Below are 20195 nucleotides of genomic sequence, written 5' to 3'. Positions count from 1 at the left end.
TTGGTGGCAACCTCGAGGGTTGGGAAGAGACCCTTTTCGGAGGGCTTCGTGGGTCGACACCCATTTGAGGCGAAGACATGCCTCGATGATGGTATTTTCACATTTGTATCGATTGTAAGCGAAACAAGTAGAAAACTTACCATTTGGTTATGTTTGCAAGTACACCGGGCACGTCAAGTAGGCCTTGAGCAACGTGGGTCGTAGTTCGAGGTGTTTAGCGGACGCGCAACAGGTATGGCGGCATTCCAGGCAAATCCCTGCCTGGGCAATTGTGTCAATGTGTGTTCCTAGGATCGTGGGATCCTAGGATTGTGATGTGGTTGATGGATTGTTTTGTGAATGAATGTGTGTATGCATGCAAATTGTTTGATATATGATATGATTTGTTTTGAAAGGCTATGAGAAGGATGTTTTGAAAATGTTATGCATTTGCATGTGCATGCTAGAATTGATAACTGTTTAGGACAGATGAGGTGGGGTATCGAGTTGAGTATCTCCTCGACCCCAATTATGCATTAGAAAGCATCCTAGAATGATAATTGTCTAGGACTGATACGAGCCAATCAAGGATCGAGACTACTCTCCATGGTTTCGCTAAGTTCTGAAAAGTGTGACTGATGTGTGTGATTGTGAATGATTTGTCATGTGACAAGTTCTGTTTTGGAAAGTTATTAGAAGCTTGTTTTGAAAATTGTTACGCATTTGCATGTGCATGCTAGAATTGATAATTGCTTAGGACAGATGAGGTGGGGTATCGAGTCGAGTGCCTCCTCGACCCCGATTGTGCATTAGAGGGTACCATAGAATGATAATTGCATAGGACAGCTACGAGCCATCACAGATCGAGACTACTCTTCGGGATTTGACCAAGTTTTGAAAGATCTGATTGATGTGTTTGATAAGATGTGAATGTTATGATTTGTTGCATATGTATTGCCGTGGGCAATAATGCAATCGATTGAAATTGGAAGGTAGTTGTACCCGTATTGTGTGACGGCTAGCTATGACTGTTAATGTTATGTGTAGACCTCATGTGGAGGCAATTAGAGGTGTGGGTGCACTCGTGAAGTGTACCAACCTCATGAGCTAACCAGTCATTTTGTGAATGTGATATTATAATGATAATAATAAAAGAATAAGAGATGAGAGGCCAGTGGGATGTGGCTATGTGTTTGGGAGACGTCCCGCTTTCGCCACTGGTCTCGCCTGTTCGGAGCGCAGGCGGTGCAAGGCCCCAGGATACTGTTGTGTGATGTGCTTGGAGCGTTGGGCTCCCGCCTTTTCCAACCTGGGTGTTCTAGGGAAGACTGAGTATCTCTCACTGGAATTCACACATCCATGGATGAGTGCTCTACCGCTACAGCGGATGAATAGATCCATAATGTTATGGGCCACCACGGAGGTTGTCTCTCGGCTATGCGCCGCCCATGGTGTACACGTGCCTGTATTTGCACCCACAGGAACTGTCAATTCACTAAAGCTAATGAAAATAAATGTATGTGAATGAAGTGTGTGTGAACGAATGTATGTGATTGATGGACATGTGAATGCTATGACTGAAATGAAATGTTTAAGCATGCCTTGCATGTGATTGAGATTGTGTTACTGTGGCCATTGAGTGGCATTTTCATGTCATGGTCTATGTTAGGGGTTTTTTTGGCAAAAGATGTGCCTATGCCCTGACACGACATGACGATAGATTGTTTTTATGATTGTTCTCACATTTGAGCCCTACCTAAGAGGGTTTGGGATTTTCCTTACTTGTTGCCATACTGCGAAGACTAAGCCTTCAGTTGTTTCCTTTTCAGGTTTTGGCGGACCCGAGGCAGCAGGTTGATCAGATGGCTTCCCTCACATCCTACTGGGGAGGTTTTGGGTCTTTGGTAGTCTCGGCGCGTCATGGTTTGGTCTTTTTGATGTCTTATTTTTGTTAGGCATCAAAGTTGTAGTTTGGGGCATTTTTGTCATACACATAGATGTGATTTTGTATGAATTGAAATTGTTATATAAATGAAGGTTTTCCCCATGGTTTCAAATGATATAGCTCCGTCTTTTTTTGAATTGTTGTGTAGTCGCACCTCAATACTTTATGTTTAGAAAAAAAAATTGTTTGAGGATTGATAAATCTTAGAAAGGATTATGTTTTGATTAACCTCGAAATCTGCCCTAACTCCTCTTTATATAGACTAGAGGAGAGTGAGAAGATACAAGAGAACCATCTAAAGGAAATGTTATTACAAAAGTACCATCTTAAACCTAAAACTGAATATAAACACATCTTAACAAGGATCAAAAGGTTGGGGTGTGTTGAGGGTTATGCCAACATTCCGACTTCACATGACCTCTCTTATTGCAATAAAAGTAAGTAGGTCTCCTTCTTGGGACATTTGCCTGAGCATTTGTATTTGGCGTTGGAAGAATACCTCTCCCCATGTCTGCCTGTGAGTTCCAAACCCTAGGACAACTTCCTTGCAAAGCATGGGTCTCGGTGACTTAACACATTATGACTGCAAGAAGGAAATAATTCTTGTCGTTGTATACAACTTGCTTTATGTTGAATCAATTTTGTTTTCAGGTCTTCAAAAGAGGGAAGAATAAGAAATACCTCTAAAGCAGTGCAGAAACATCAAAATCTGACCCCAAATCACTCAAAGCTTGATGTACCATGTCCTTGTCATTGACTGGGTGCCTGATGATTGTAAGCTAGTCAATGACATTTTTTATTACATGTATGCATTCCAAAACTGAACGTATTCGTCGCTTGATATCCTAAAATTGCCTCTTGAGTTGTAGAAATCTCGCTTCCGATACTTGAGAATACATGGTAGCATTCCACAACTCCAATGCTGAAAGAGCATCATCAACGCCTGCCAGAACTTCTAATAATGTGGAGGTGATATATGCTACAATGGATTGATCATGTGCCATCCACGTTTCATATTCAGGATTAATTTCAACAACGGTTTCTGGAATTTGCCCTGTAGCATTCTTCACCTCTTGCATGATCCATTCGGGTGACGTAGGTGTGGTGCCATTGAGATGCCCATAGAGACGGTGACTCTTGATGAAAGGGACTATTTGACGTTTCCAAGTCAAATAGTTGGTGTGATTCAGCTTCTGGGAGATGAGTTGAGAGAGGAAACTGGGCGACAATATGGAAGAATTGCGGTTGTGATGATCCATGGTTGATTTTGAGGCTAACGTGTAAGGATGAAGGCTTACGGTAGGTACTAGGGTAGACGATAGCAACCAGAAAAACAGGGAATTTTAGATTCGGGCAGACGTCAAGAATAAGGGCAGAGATCAAGGATTTTAGGGTTAGTTCAAAGATTTTAGGGTTAGGGCAGAAAAAACAGAAATTAGGGCATAGTATAAAACTTCTTAGCGGACAATCTCAGTGGCAACAACCTTGCTCTGATACCATGTAAAATTTTGAGATATAACACCAAACCACTAGATGGAATCTTTTGTAGATGTGAGAGGAGAAGAAGAAGAGGTGACTGCATGTGCAATAGAGAGAGAGAAGAAAAGAGGGCAGAAACTGTGGCCCTTCCTCCTTGTCATTGATATAACCTAATTTATGTTACAAGTAAATACAGAAAACAACAAGTATTTATGAGTATGCCACCACCCATTATGTTTGGATGTGTGGGCAAGATGATCGGATCTAGGCAGACCCGATCCAATTCGTACAATCTTAACAAGTTCCATTTAATTTGGAGAACTCATATTCTCAGATATTTATTACCCATGCTGTTGGGATATGACATACTCTATTTGATTTGGAAAACATACATTCCCTGAGGTTCATTACTCTGGTTGTTGGGATATTGCTTGTCAGACATGATCAAGTGTAAAAACTGACAGGTTTCAATATGGAACCTTGTCTATGAATTACCGGCTTCCCTTGGTGATATTTTATCAAAGAAGACATTTCTGGTTAGAAATTCAAAGTGACAGGTAAGATGAAACCTTAAGTTTCAAACGAAATGCATCATCCTCCAAATGATGCCAAGTTAATGCAGAGGCAACCATGTGATTAGTTGAATTTTCACAGATCTCTGATGGAAGAAGAAATGCACCACTTGACTCCTTAAAGAACTGCTGAGCCCAGTAACTAGGAGTTCCATAATGCTGCCAGGAGTCAAAGACAATGGCATCTGACTCCCACCTATCAGAAGTAGACTCAGTCAGTAAGCTAAATAGCATCTAACACATAATTTCAGTAAGGGTGAAAAATGAAAACAAAAGATTGTCGTAGGTACCCGCGATCATTGTAGTTAACAAACAGAGGTGCATAGCTTGCCATCTCGACGACGTCACTGTTTCAAAGACAAATTTCCAATAAACTTAAATCATTCTCCTTTTCTTAGTAAATGCAAATTGGGTTGGAAGTTAGAACATATTCATGCTAACTTTCCTCCTAGATGAAATAACGAAACACATGAACATATTAAAGTAGCACATAGAAGAGTATACAGTGTACAATATTGCGATACTCATCATGCAGAAGAGACAAAATGGCTTGTTAATACTGATAAAAAAGTATTTAAATCAAATGCGAGATATGCAGAATGTTGAACTTTCATATACTGCTGTAACTGATTTTTCATTATTAGCTAGTTTCACTTGATGTAATGATGGAAGTCCAACACAAAAAGTTCACTAGTGCAGAGGAACTTTCTTGTCCATACGAATGTTTTTGAACGAGATCGTTTAGATTTTAGAGTCCTTACCCTCAAAATATATATGTATACATTGTGATATAACTATATACCACTGTCATAAATAGCACATTTTATTCGAAAAAAACGTGACTACGTTAGATATGACTCAGCAAAAAAAAACGTCAACAAAACGTGCTTTTTTGAAAAAGATGCTAGAAAATAAAAAATGTGAAAAGAAATGTGCATATTTTATTTCGTTAGAATTTTTTTTTTTAAGTGTTCAGTCAGACTGTTAGTTTATAATTTTAGAATGTATTAAAGAAGAGAGATGATTAACCAGAAAATTAAGCATAATAAGAAGAGAGAGAGCAGAAAAAGTGCATGTAAAAATGGAGATTAATCATGTAATAAAGAGGAGAAAGAGATGGTTAACTAGAAAATTAGATGCCAAAAAGAAGAGAGGTGATTCTTCAAAGCTTTGAAAAACAGCAATGGTAGAACCAAGCCAAGGCTCTGATACCATGTAAACTAGACCTCAACTTGAGGAAAAAAATTGTTGAAATCAGAAAGTTTATTTTTAAGTGTGGTAGTTTTCTGATTATTTAAAAGTTAGTCTTCCTTTGTCTTTTTACAATTTTATGTGCCTCCTCTTCTGTAAAGACTCCAGCGGATCCCTAATCTCTCTTTAAGTAGAGATAGGGTACGATAATAGGAATAACTCTCTTTTTCGTCTCTCTCTCTCTCTCTCTCTCTCTCTCTCTCTCTCGTTTCTTCCTCCATCGTTCAACATGGTATCAGAGCCCGTTGACGTATGATTGACTAGGGCGGTGGTGTTCTTCTCTTCTCTACTTTCACGTCTGATCAGCCTTGATCTGAGCTCTTTGGGCAGGCACATCTGATCAGCCTTGTCTCTCATATCTCAACCTAGGGTTTTTTTAAACCCTAGGTCGATGCACTCTTGAAGTCAAATGGTGGAGCAGCACAATTGAAGGCATGTTGTGGTGCTGATAAATTTGAAGGTATATCGTTTGGTGGAGCAGCATAGTTGGAGTCGTGATGGGCAGGCAAGTTTGAGTTTTCTATTACTGTCTTTAATATTGTGCAATGAAGCAGCAAAGTTGAAGTTTGATATCACATTGAAATGAATCTGAAGTTGAGATTCTATGACTGTGTAGAAACACACAGCGAAAGAAGAGAAAGGAAAACAAACACAGTATTTACGTGGAAAACCTCATAACGAGGTGAAAAACCACGGGGAAGCTCTAACCTAGGGGCAAAACTGCAACCCTAGGAGAGAGAAATCTTCATTCACTTAATCAACAATTACAATAAGTGATTAGAATAAAAGAGGGAGGAAGAGAGACCCGCCTAGGGAACTGATCCCGTCCTCGGTTCCCGTGCCCATGGGTACCGGGTCCATATCCGGACCCGGTTCCCTATTACACGGTATTCTAACACTCCCCCTCAAGCTTGGCATAGATGTCAAACATGCCAAGCTTGCTAACATTCTTTTCAAATTGAGATGTACATAAGGCTTTAGTTAGAACATCTGCAATTTGATCTTCAGACTTCATATAAGGAATGATCAACTCCTTTGAATCTATGCGCTCCCCTATGAAGTGGCGATCTATCTCCACGTGTTTGGTTCTGTCATGCAGGACGGGATTATTTGCCAGGTTAATTGCAGACTTATTGTCACAATACATTTTCATCTTCTCTTTAATTTCAATTCCAATATCTGCTAGAAGAATCTTTAGCCATAACATCTCTGTAACCTCCATAGCAACAGCCTTGTATTCAGCCTCAGCACTGGATCTAGAACAGACCTCATGCCTTTTCCTCCTCCATACCACCAGGTTTCCCCCTAAAAAGATGCAGTACCTTGTGGTAGACCTTCTGGTATCCGTGCAACCAGCCCAATCGGCGTCAAAGTATCCTTCAATATTAAGTTTGTCCTGCCGTGTATACAGTAACCCTTTACCTGGGTTATTCTTCAGGTACCCTAACACTCTTTCTGCACTCTTCCAGTGACAATCAGTAGGAGCATGCATAAACTGACTCAATACGTTTACAACATAAGTAATATCAGGACGAGTAAGAGTAAGATAAATAAGCTTACCAACCAACCTCTGATACTGTCCTTTTCCTTCCTCATCCAGGATGTTACCAGTTTTGATACTTATCTTTGTACCTGACTCCATTAGAGTTAGAAAGGGCCTGCATCCCAGTTTACCTGTCTCTTTCAGGAGGTCCAGAGTGTACTTCCTTTGGCTCATAACAAGCCCTGTCTCTGATCGTGCAATCTCTATTCCCATAAAGTACCTTAATTTTCCCAGATCTTTAAGGTCAAATTCAGTAGCTAACCTCTCCTTCATCTTCCTTTTCTCTTCTTCATCATTACCTGTGACAATCATATCATCAACATACACAAGAAGAATGCTCACTAGGTCACTTCTCTGCTTAATGAACAGGGTATGATCACCATTTCCTTGTTTGTACCCATTTGTCTTCATTACCACCCTCAGTCTTTCAAACCATGCTCTAGGGGACTGCTTTAGGCCGTACAGGGCCTTCTTGAGATGACAGCATTTTCCACTTTGAGCATATCCGGGAGGCATGCTCATATAGACCTCTTCCTCTAGATGGCCGTTCAAGAAGGCGTTCTTGACATCAAGCTGGTCCATGCCCCACTTCTTTTGCATTGCAAGTGCCAAAATGACCCTCACAGTCTTCAGTTTTGCAGTTTTGCAACAGGAGCAAAGGTTTCAAGATAGTCAATTCCGTATTTTTGGCTGAACCCCTTTGCAACCAGACGAGCTTTATACTGTTCCACAGTGCCATCAGGTTTATACTTCACACTAAACACCCACTTAGAACCAACTAAGTGAGTCCCCTTGGGAATATCGACCACTTCCCAAGTGTTGTTCTTTGCCAAGGCATCCATCTCCTCTGTCGTAGCCTATAGCCATTTAGGATCCTCTCTAGCATCTTCCACACACCTGGGAATCACAGACATAGACAGAGTGGTAATAAAGCATTTGTATTCTTTACTGAGTTTTGAATGAGACAAATCTCTGAATAGGGTGAGAAGTACATGACCCGGTCCCCTTGCGCAGGGCTATGAGAAGCTCTTCATTCATTGGACTTGGTTCATTCGGGGAACTCACAGGATTGAGATTGGTTAGATCAACAGTCTCAACCACATCTTTCTCTTTTCTAGTGTAAACCTGCCCATACAAATGATCACGGGATGTGGGCTGATCATCCACAGGGCCCCCTTCCACATGACTGTCTTTATCATCTCTGACTGTATCTTCCACACTGTGACTAAGTTTGTAGTCCAAGAAGTCAGTAAACTGAATAAGCTGATTTGGAGAATACTCTTCCACACTGTCCCCTATACACTCCCCCTGAAGAGGATTCACAGGAAAATACGCCTCTTGTTCATGAAAGGTAACATCCCAGGAGACATAGATTTTGGAGGTAGTAGGATCAATACATTTATATCCCTTCTGAGTGGAGGAATACCCCAAGAAGACAACTTTGACAGACCGAGGGTCAAGTTTCTTGATGGTGGGACTATGGTTATGAACAAAGCAAACACACCCGAACACCCAAGGAGTAAGAGGCCAGGGGTTATGAGTGGGACTGAGCACAGAGTAAGGAGTACGGCCATTCAACACACGAGTGGGCATACGGTTGATGAGGTGGGCACTAGTGAGGAGAGCATCGCCCCAATAGCGCTTAGGAACGTGCCTGTGGAACATAATAGCTCGGGTGACATTTAATAAATGGTGATTTTTACGTTCGTCCCATGCCATTTTGAGGAGGAGTATAACTACAGGACGTCTCATGAACAATACCCTTGCCCCGCAGGAAGTCATCCAGGGACTGGGAGACATACTCCCTGGCATTATTAGTATGGAAAATCTGAACAGAGGTCTGAAATTGATTTTTGACAAAGGAACAAAATTTTTGACAACGACAGGAACCTCACTGCGTTCTTTCAACAAGTACACGAACGTACAACGAGAGTAGTCATCAATCAGAGTCATAAAGTAATGGAAACCACGACAAGTGGGTACTCCCGAAGGACCCCAAACATCAGAGTGAACCAAAGCAAAAGGACGAGTGGTTTTATTGATAGAAATGGGGTACGAAGCCCTAACATGCTTAGCAAACTGACACACTTCACATGTGAAGGAGTCCATGGAAACAGAAGTAAACAACCTAGGAAACAACTTCTTAATCAACTGGAATGAGAGATGTCCAAGGCGCTCATGCCATCTCATAATGCTAGACCTGTCCTCCACGCCCATCAACTGTCTGCTAGTGCCTGAGATGAGAGCAGAGGCAACCTGTACGGGCAGTCTGTAGAGGCCATCAATAACCGAACCAATCCCAATCTTCTTCCCCGTCACCAAGTCCTGCAGGGTACAATGATCAGCAGAGAAAATTAGATTACAATTGAGTTCTTTGGTGATACTACTGACAGATAACAAATTCACAGGAATATTGGGAACATGAAGAGTATTATTGCAGAAGATATTTATTTAATAAGGACAAACTCCTTTTTCCAGCCACAGAGATCGAGGACCCATCAGCCATAGATACATGTTGCTGCCCTGAAGACAATTTGTACTCTTGAAACATCTTAGGGTTCCCTGTCATATGATGAGTAGCTCCACTGTCAACTACCCAATCACCAAGTAAGGGATTACCTTGATCACTTGTGGCAACAAGAGCTTGGGCTAACTGAGCTTCCTCAGACGTGGAGGCTTCCTCCTTAGTAGTAGATAATCGGCTGATGTAAGCTTGTAATTCCTTGATTTGGTCAGAGGAAAGCTTTGGTTTTTCAACACTGGGAGAGCTAGTATCAGGCACAGGAGGACCCCGCCTACCAGAGGGAGGACGACCACGGGTGAGCCTCTTCTCAGGATGAAGATCCCAACAAAAATCAACTGAGTGTCCCAACTTGTTACAGTGACTGCAACGCCGAATAGGACGCTGCCCAGTCCCTGGAGCAGGACTAACAAAAGCAGAGGGAGAACTACCATGACTAGAGTCAATATGCATCACTTGACAGTGTTGTTCCTCAGATTCCACCCGGGCATACACCTCCTCAATTCCAGGGGTCTCGTCACAGTTGAGAATTTGACTCCTAATGGATTCAAACTCATCACGCAGACCTCCTAGAAAAATAAAAGTGCGGTCCATCCATTCTTTCTGCCAGTACAGTTCATGATCAGAACCACAATTCCAGTCATCATTCACATGATAATCCAGTTCCTCCCATTTAGTCTTCAGGGCTGCATAGAAGGATGCCACAGACAAGTCACCCTGTTTAAGAGAATAGATGTTGCGTTTAATCTGGTATGTACGCAGGACTCTCTTTTTATGGCCATACATCCTCGCAAGCACAGTCCACATGTCATATGAGGTCAACTTTCGCAAAATAAGGGGCTGAATATAAGAAGAAACAGAACTAATAATCCAAACCTTAACTTGACTATCTTCCAACGCCCAAGTCGCCCATCCAGGATCAGTTTTACTAGGCGCAGGTTTCTCCCCAGTGATATAGGGCAGACGACCGTGACTAGTGATCCCAATTTCAAGCGCAGCAGACCAAGAGAGATAATTGTCTTTGTTCAGCCGAATAGAGGTGACTTGAACAGGCAAATTTTCACTCCTGGTATTGCTGCCCGTGTCAAAGGTAACATCGGTCTTGGAGGTCATCTCTTCAGCCATAACGACCACAAAAAAAAAATTCAACAGTTAGAAAATACCAGAAAAACGCAGGAGGAGGACCAGGGTGTTAAAATATAAATCCTTCACCAGCACGTTGAAGAGGAGTCTCTTAGGATTCCACCTCCTTGTAGAATGTGTTAAGATATTTAATGTCCTTGTAACATGTGAAGAGTCTCCTAGGATTCTATGTTGTAGTTAATATCCTTGTTATATGGGAAGTCTCCTAGGATTCTATGTTGTAGTTAATATCCTTGTAATATGTGAAGTCTCTTAGGTTTCTATGATGTAATTAATGTCCTTGGAGCTTGTGAAATCTCCTAGGATTCTACGATTGGAGACTCTTAGAATTCTGGAAATGGGATTATAAATAGAGGCCGTGCAAACCATTTTGGCTACGGCTTCTTCTCCTCAGTTTCTTCTTGTTTTCATTCTCTCTCTCTCTCTCTCTCTCTCTCTCTATCTCTATCTTCCTGTGTGAGTGCTGTTTTCTGGTTACAGATATTGGTGCTAGTTTTCTATCATGGTATCAGAGCACCAGGTTACGTTATCTCTACCAAACGAAATGCCCAAACAGGTCTGATCTGGTTAGAACTCTTTTCTCATCTTGTCTCTATCCTGAATTTACTTTTCTCTTGCGCAATTCTTGTTCCTTTTTCTTCTTGCTTACCCAAGGACACATCTTGTTATATCGTGTCTTCTTTCCCTCTCATCTTCTACCTATATACCATTCCTTTCTGCTATCATGGAAAACCTTTCGCATTCTGGCATGTCCTCAAGTTTTCTTCCTCACCTTATTACCGAAAAACTCAACCATGAGAATTATCTGATCTGGAAAAGGCACCTTTCATAAGAAGTCAAGGCCTCTTTGGACATCTCGATGGTTCAACAAAGGCTCCACCAATATCCGTCTTATAGGAAATAAAAAATGAGGCAGGAGAAGTTATTGCTGTTCATGAAGACAACAATCCTGAACATGCTATGTGGATGAGACGTGATCAAAGTCTGGTTGCATATATTTTGTCCACTTTATCTCAACAAGTGTTACTTTCAGTTTCTGATGATTGTACTGCAGAAGAATTATGGGAAACCCTTGCTGATACCTTTTCCCAAATATCAGAAGCTCGAATTATGTACTTAAAGAAAGAATTTCAGAATTTGAGCAAAGGTTCAACGTCTATCATGGATTATTTGGGGCGTATTAAGGCCGTCGCAGACGAACTTGCTGCTTCAGGGAATAACATTTCTGATAAGGAAAAGGTGCAGCAAACCTTGAATGGACTTGGGCATGATTATCATGCTTTTATTACAGCTCTTGAGGTCCTTCCTGTTCTGTCTTCCTTCAACGAACTACAAGGTAAACTTCTCCAACATGAAATGAATATGAAAAGAGTCATTGAAAGGACTGATCAAGGGAACTCCCAAAATGTGTTGGCTATGAATGTAAAGTTTGGTAACAGCCATGGGAACTCCAACCATGGTGGTCGTGGCATTCTACCAACACCACATAACCAAGGTATGTCTCCTTTGGATACTTCAAGAAAAATACCAATTTGTTTTCAGTGCAACAAGAAAGGACACATGAAGGCACAATGTTGGTTTAATCCTCAAAATAAAAACAAAGGGGTAAGACATGATTATAAACAAGGAGGACAAAGTTCTAAATCCACCGCTGAAGATATGCAACAGCTATTGATGACCGCATTCTCAAAGATGACTATAAAGCAAAATGAGGAGGGAGAATGGTTCTTGGATTCAGGTGCAGCTACCCATGTGACAGGAAATGCAGGTAAATTGACTAACTTATCCCCTCATTACGGTAGAAGTTGCATTATAACAGGTGATGGCAAATCTCATCCTATTACACATATTGGAAATGCACATATTCCATTGTCATCATCGTCTCTATCACTGTCTAATGTTGTTCTTGCTCCCAATATCAAAAAGAACATCATATCCATTTCTAAACTCATTGATGATACAAGCTCTTCTGTTGAATTCACACCTTCTTCTGTCTATGTCAAGGACCTCCAAACGAAGAAAATGTTCGCTAGAGGGGAGCGTCAAGGGAATATGTACGTCCTCAAGGAATGTCTACCCAAGGATTCATCCACTTTTGATATAGGATTGAAGACATTTTCTCTTTCTCATAATGCGTCATCAGTGCCAAGTTCTTGCCATTTTCAATCAAAAGTAAGGGGCCCTAACCAATTTTTGGAGTCTGATTTGTGGCATAGTCGGCTAGGACACTGTGGTCGACATTTCATTGAAAAACTTGTCACAGATAGTCTCATTCCAAGATCAAGTTTACCTCTTACTTCAAGTGTCAAAAAATGTTCAAGTTGTGGACTTTGTAAGAGTCATGTTTTACCTTTCCATAATATAAATCAAAGGGCTTCCAAACCTTTTGAAACTATTTTTTCTGATGTATGGGGGCCAGCCCCTATTGATTCCATGTCTGGGTCAAGATATTATGTCTTATTCATTGACTCTTACTCACGTTTCACCTGGATTTACTTCATGAAACACAAATCAGAAGTACCTCACATATTTCGAAACTTCTATGCCATGATTCAAACTAAATTTTCATCCAATGTGGTGCATTTTCAATGTGATGGAGGGGGAGAATATTCCTCGCTTGATTTTATTGAATTTCTACGTGAAAAAGGGATAACTAGACAAATTTCCTGCCCTTACACACCACAACAAAATGGTGTAGTTGAGCGGAAACATCGACATATAGTTGAAAGCGCCATGAGCATGATGCATGATACTAATGTGCCCATTTCCTTGTGGACTGAAGCCTTCCATACTGCTGTATACATAATAAATTGTTTGCCTATGACACTCTTGATGTCTAAATCGCCATATTTTACACTCTTAGGCAAACAACCTGATTACAAGAACTTGAAGGTTTTTGGTTGTATATGCTATGTTCACGTTGATGCTGCCTTGAGGAACAAGTTTCAAGACAAAGCTATTCAATGTAGATTCGTTGGATATGCTGATGAATATAAAGGTTTTCGATGCTATGATCCAACAACTAAACGTATCAAAACTTCAAGAAATGTCATTTTTGATGAACATAGTTTTGATAATACAAATGAAATGCCTATGACCATTGAATCTTATGATCCCTGGACCAGTACACAGTTATTCAATGCAGATCCTGTTATAGAAAATGATGTGCCTTAAAGTGAAGACTCAGAGAGAGCAATACAACCGTCGGATAAGGCTCAAAGTGAAAATCAAGAAGATCCAACACAGTCATCAAGTCATCACGAAAACAATAATGAAGAACAGAGCAACGATGCACATCGGTATTCGGGTCTTATCTACAGTCGACGACTAAGGGACAAAGATGCTCACAGTGAAGAAGACAACATGCCCCACCTTAGAAGATCCCAACGCATTCGTCATCCCATTCACAGGTGGGTTAGCTATGATTCTTTATCACTTGATTTTCAGTTATTCATGGCAAAAGTTGGCAAGGAGGAAGAACCTACTTCATTTGATCAAGCATCAAAATCACATCATTGGAGAAAGGCTATGAAAGAAGAAATGGATGCCTTGCATGAATGTGGAACATGGGAGATCGTTCCGAGGCCACACGAAAAGAACGTAGTGGGCTCCAAATGGGTATACAAAATTAAATACAAACCTGACGGCAGCATAGAAAAACACAAAGCAAGGTTAGTAGCAAAAGGGTTTACACAACAATATGGAGAAGATTATGATGAGACATTCAGCCCTGTGATAAAAATGGGAACAATTCGTGTGATTATATCATTGGCAGTTGAATATGGATGGAGACTACATCAAATGGACGTGAAGAATGCTTTTCTTCATGGTGATTTAAGGGAGGAAGTATATATGGAACAACCTCCAGGATACACGAAAGGAGACTCTCATGCATGGGTTTGCAAACTAAGAAAATCTATTTATGGACTTAAACAGGCCTCACGTTCGTGGTTTGACAGTTTCTCTTGCAAGATTCAAGAATGTGGTTTTCGAAGATGTCCTCTAGATCACTCCCTTTTCATTTATCGAAAGGAAAACATATTTACTTTACTTCTTATATATGTTGATGATATTGTTATCACAGGCAATTCGGAAAAACACATAGAAGAAGCTAAAGTTTTGATGATGCAAAACTTCAAAATGAAAGAGCTTGGTGATTTACGATTCTTTCTTGGAGTGGAGATTGATAGGCACAATAATCGCCTCACATTGACACAACAGAAATACACGTTGGATCTGCTGAAAAAGTCAGGTATGTCTGATTGTAAGCCTGTTGGAACTCCTAGTGTTCTAAATCAAAGACTAAGTGCTCAAGATGGGGAGTTATATGAAGATCCTACGCAATATCGAAGTATTGTTGGGGCACTTCAATATCTTACATTTACTAGACCAGATATTATATATGCTGTGAATCAAGTATCTCAATTTATGCATGCACCTAGAGATACTCACATGGATGCTGTCAAAAGAATATTAAGATATCTTAAAGGGACAGCAGGAGATGGCTTAGTTTATGGTAAGAGTGAAAATATAACTACTGGACATCAACTTATGACATTCACAGATGCAGATTGGGCTGGAGATCCTGATCAAAGAAAGTCCATTTCTGGTTTTTGTATTTTCATTGGACGTAATCTTGTGTCTTGGAGTTGTCGAAAGCAAAAGGCAGTAGCAAGATCCAGCACTGAAGCTGAATACAGATGCATGACTGCAGGTACTGCTGAAGTTACATGGGTTAGACATTTGCTAGAAGACATTGGAGAAAAGATTAAAACATCAATGTTAATGTGCGATAATCAAAGCGCTATTAACATTGCCTTTAATCCCGTACAACATGGTCGAACAAAGCACATTGAGATTGATCAACACTTTGTTAGACAAAAGGTGGAAGACAAGGAGATTCAGCCTATTTATGTTCGTACAGATGAACAAGTTGCAGACTTATTTACAAAAGGATTAACAAAGGAACGATTTTGATTTCTAAAAGGCAAGTTGTACATGGTGCAAAACCATGCACAACTTGAGGGAGGGTGTTAAAATATAAATCCTTCACCAGCACGTTGAAGAGGAGTCTCTTAGGATTCCACCTCCTTGTAGAATGTGTTAAGATATTTAATGTCCTTGTAACATGTGAAGAGTCTCCTAGGATTCTATGTTGTAGTTAATATCCTTGTTATATGGGAAGTCTCCTAGGATTCTATGTTGTAGTTAATATCTTTGTAATATGTGAAGTTTCTTAGGTTTCTATGATGTAATTAATGTCCTTGGAGCTTGTGAAATCTCCTAGGATTCTACGATTGGAGACTCTTAGAATTCTGGAAATGGGATTATAAATAGAGGCCGTGCAAACCATTTTGGCTACGGCTTCTTCTCCTCAGTTTCTTCTTGTTTTCATTCTCTCTCTCTCTCTCTCTCTCTCTCTCTCTCTCTCTCTCTCTATCTCTCTCTCTCTCTATCTTCCTGTGTGAGTGTTGTTTTCTGGTTACAGATATTGGTGCTAGATTTCTATCACAGGGCGCTGTGGCACTTTGCCTACAATGGAGGATGGGCAGCGGCAGAGCAGCGGGATCTCCGGCAAGCAGGCACAGGGCGGGGAACAGGCCAGGACGCCGCCAGCAGCGTCGGCGCACCCAGGCGATGTCGAGCGATGTCAGACCGGCGGACGGCGGCGGCGCACGCCAAGCAACGGCGGGCAGCGGTGGGACGGCGGGCTGCATCGGCGGTGGGACTTAGGGCGACGTCAGAGATAGAACTCCAGCAAGGTCAGACTTAGGGTTCCAAAAAAAAAAACCCTAAATTACACACGAACGAAGAAGCCAAACAGCACGAACCTGGCTCTGATACCTTGTAGAAACACGCAGCGAAAGGAGAAAGGAAAACAAACACAGGATTTACGTGGAAAACCTCGGAACGAGGTGAAAAACCACGGGGAAGCTCTAACCTAGGGGCAAAACCGCAACCCTAGGAGAGAGAAATCTTCATTCACTTAATCAACAATTACAATAAGTGATTAGAATAAAAGAGGGAGGAAGAGAGACCCGCCTAGGGAACTGATCCCATCCTCGGTTCTTGTGCCCATGGGTACCAGGTCCATATTCGGACCCGGTTCCCTATTACATGGTATCTTCTAGTAATTGTTGATGATTTCTCTCGAGTTAGTTGGGTATTCCTTTTGAAAGAAAGGTCTGAAGTAGTTTGTATTATCAAAAACCTGATTATTGAAATAAAAACTCAGTTTGGTTATGTGGTTAAGTGTATTCGCATTGATAATGTTCTCGAGTTCAACTCATCCATCTTCATGACCTTTTATGCTGAAAATGATATCTCTCCTCAATTTACATGCCCTCATACCTCACAACAGAATGGAGTTGCCGAACGGAAACATAGGCAGCTTCTAACTGTTGTTGGTACCCTAATGCTTTATAATCATGTAGGTGCATACTTGTGGGGTGATGAAAAGGTGTGGGAGTCTCTAGAATTTCTCCATCATCAATCTTCATCTTTACTGACAACCACCATGTCACCTGTAATTACAGAATGCTTATGACATTATGACATTACTGACAAACTTCATTTGGGAGAGTAAATTACCCAAATCAGTGATTTCAAATTCATTCTTTAGGAAATGTTTTACCTGCAGAATCCCTTTGACATTACTACCTATAATAATCATGTCATCCATTTAACAAACATAGAAGTATCGAAATGACATGATTTAAAACCTTGTTTAAACATAACATTACTAAACCTGTCAAACCAAACTTTTGGAGCTAGTTTCAAGCCATATAATGCCTTTCTAAAATGAAGAACTTAACCTTCGGGTATATTAAGCCCAGGCGATGAGTCCATGTACACCACTTCATTTAAGTAATCATTCAAGAAAACATTCTTGACATCCATTTGATATATGGACTATTACTTGATGGCTGCAACGGCCATAAGTGTCCTAACTGATGTCATTCTAGCAACTTAGAGCAAAGTTCTTATCACACCCCAACCTTTTTGACCCTCAAACACTTTTTTTTCTAACATAAAGCATTGAAGTGTGACTACACAACAATTCAAAAGAGGGAGCTATGTCATTCAAAACAATGGGGCGAACTTTCATTCATATAACAATTTTGATTCATACAAAATCACATCTATGTGTATGACAAAAATGCCCCAAACCATATAATTGATGTCTAACAAAAACAAGACATCAATACAATCAAAATAAGACGCGCCGGCACTACAAAAGACCCAAAACCTTCCTAGTAGGACGTGAGTGAAGCCATCTGCTCAACCTGCTGCCCCTGGTCCACCAAAATCTGAAAAATGAAACAACAGAAGGCTTAGCCTTCGTAGTATGGCAACAAGCCAGGAAAATTTCAAACCCTCTTAGGTAGGGCTCAAATATGAGAAGAATCATAAAAACAATCTATCATCATGTCGTGTCAGGGCATAGCCACATCATTTGCCAAGAAGACCCCTAACATAGACCACGACATGTAAAGGTCACTCAAGGGCCGCAGTAACACAATTTCAATCACATGCAAGGCATGCTTAAACATTTCATTTCATTCATATCATTCACATGCACATCAATCACATACATTCGTTCACATACTTTTCATTTCCATTAATTTCAGTGAATTGACAATTCCTGTGGGTGCAAACACAGGCACGTGCACATCGCGGGTGGCCTACAACCGAGAGACAACCCCCGTGGTGGCACAGAACAGTATGGATCCATTCACCCACTGCAGCGGTAGAGCACTCATCCATGGATATGTGAATTCCAAGGTGAGATATTCAGCCTTCCCCAGAACACCCAGGTTGGGAAGGCGGGAGCCCAACGCTCCAAGTACATCACACAATAGTACCCTGGGGCCTTGCACCGCCTGCGCTCAACGGCGAAGGCGGGACAACTCCCAAACACATAGCCACATCCCACTGGCCTCTCATCTGTTATTCTTTCATTCTTATAATTATAATTACACAATCACAAAACAATTGGCTAGTTCATGAGGTTGGTTCCCTTCACGAGTGCACCCACACCTCCAATTGCCTCCACACGAGAGCTACACATACCAATAACAGTCTTGGCTAGCCGTCATAACAATATGGGTACAACTACCCTCTATTTCATTCATTTGCATCATTGTCTGCGGTAATGTGTACGCAACAAAACAAAACATTCACATCCTTTATCACATTAATCACATCTTTGGAAAACTTAGCCAAACCACAGAAAGTAGTCTCGATCTGTGGTGGGCTCGTAGCTGTCCTATGCAGTTATCATTCTAGGATGTTTTCTAATGCACAATTGGGGTCGAGGAGACACTCAACTCAATACCCCACCTCATCTGTCCTAAACAATTATCAATTATAGCATGCACATGCAAATGCGTAACATTTTCAAAACAAGCTTCTAATAGTTTTTCAAGACAAACCATATCATATATCAAATCATTTGCATGCATATACATATTCACTCACAGAACAATTAATCAATCGCATCACAATCCTAGGATCCCACGATTCTAGGAACACACATTCACACATTTGCCCCAGGCAGGGATTTGCCTGGAATGCTGCCATACCTGTCGCGCGCCTACCAAACTCTTCAAAATGCCTCGAGCTTCAAATCTGGTCGATCAAGGTCGACAGGACGTGCCCAGTGTACCTGCAGACATAAACAAAGATAAGTTTCTACTAGTTAGCTTCCCAATCCATACAAATATAAAACAAAATCATTGAGGCACATGTCATCGCCTCAAGAAGGTGTCGACGGGTAGTGTCGACCTACAAGCCCTTCAATAGGCCTCCTCCTAACTACTTGACGTTGCCACCAAACGTCAAAATTCACTGTTTCAATCAATCCATCACAACCCAATTCTCATTTGCTTTCTTTAGTTGAGGCGTCAACCCCATAGTCATATCCAACTTACGTATACTTTCCCCAAATAACTCCAAGATACACCCGTTCACAAAAGCATGTGCCACGTGCTCACTAAGACGGTTTTAAATCTTCTCCACAACATCATAATCTCTACCATGCTTCCCTATTGCTTCGAAAATCAACACCTCAAGCTTAAAAGATCAATATATACATGAATCATCGCTTCTCCAACATAATCCTAAACTTTCCCCAAAAAGCAAAGTGGCTAACATGCATCCCTAATCATCAAATTCTAAATTCTAGCATGCTCAAACAATAATTATACATGCTCCAATAGAAAATAATAGTTGATTTAGGCTTGGTTAAGCCTCGCTCACCCCAAAATTAGAGCCTAGACTGCTGCAATCCTCTCGGCAGCCACCCCACGAGTTCAAAAGGCCCCCAAACGGCTAGAATCCCTCAATGCCACCACCACCAATGCATTTACCTCACTGCTATGAGGGGAAAGATGCGTTCCCAAGCTGCACATTGACCAAAAAGCCATAAATGAGCCAAAAATCGACCAAAGGGAGTTCAAAAAGGGGTCTGTCATTAGAAGAGGCCCTCGGTGGTGGTGTGGGAAGCTGAAAACGAATGAGGAAAAAGGGCGTTGGCAGAGAGGAGAGAAAGAGAGCGGGTTCAGACAAAAAGGGGAAAACGGCAGTGAGGGTGAGAGTGCATGAGGGAAGAGAGAGAGAGAGCAGGTGCGAGAGAGTGTAACGCTCGGCGTTTTGGGCAGAGCGGGTCGGGTCAGGGTCCAGACCCGGACCCTAGCCCCACGCGTGAGGAGCCCGACACCGTCTCCCCTCCCTCGCTTTCTCTTCTCCCCCGTTTTCCTT

The 20195-nt window shown here is 41.3% G+C and overlaps 1 protein-coding gene across 5 annotated transcripts in view; it reads right to left on the bottom strand.

The window, feature by feature from the left end:
• Positions 1–20195, bottom strand: part of LOC116261510 (alpha-L-arabinofuranosidase 1-like) — a 111324-nt gene that overhangs the window by 61116 nt on the left and 30013 nt on the right. For all 5 annotated transcript variants that reach the window (XM_050079398.1, XM_050079397.1, XM_050079400.1 and 2 more), the window contains 2 exons: positions 4266–4322; positions 3973–4171 (listed from right to left, as the gene is read on the bottom strand). In XM_050079398.1, coding sequence (XP_049935355.1) covers positions 3973–4171; positions 4266–4322 — 256 coding nt within the window. The remainder of the gene's footprint in view (positions 1–3972; positions 4172–4265; positions 4323–20195) is intronic.

This window comes from Nymphaea colorata, chromosome 9 (assembly GCF_008831285.2).
Source record: "Nymphaea colorata isolate Beijing-Zhang1983 chromosome 9, ASM883128v2, whole genome shotgun sequence".
NCBI classification, from domain to species: domain Eukaryota; kingdom Viridiplantae; phylum Streptophyta; class Magnoliopsida; order Nymphaeales; family Nymphaeaceae; genus Nymphaea; species Nymphaea colorata.
Note: the sequence above shows the minus strand (reverse complement) of the source record. Positions and strands in the feature narration are given on the sequence as shown.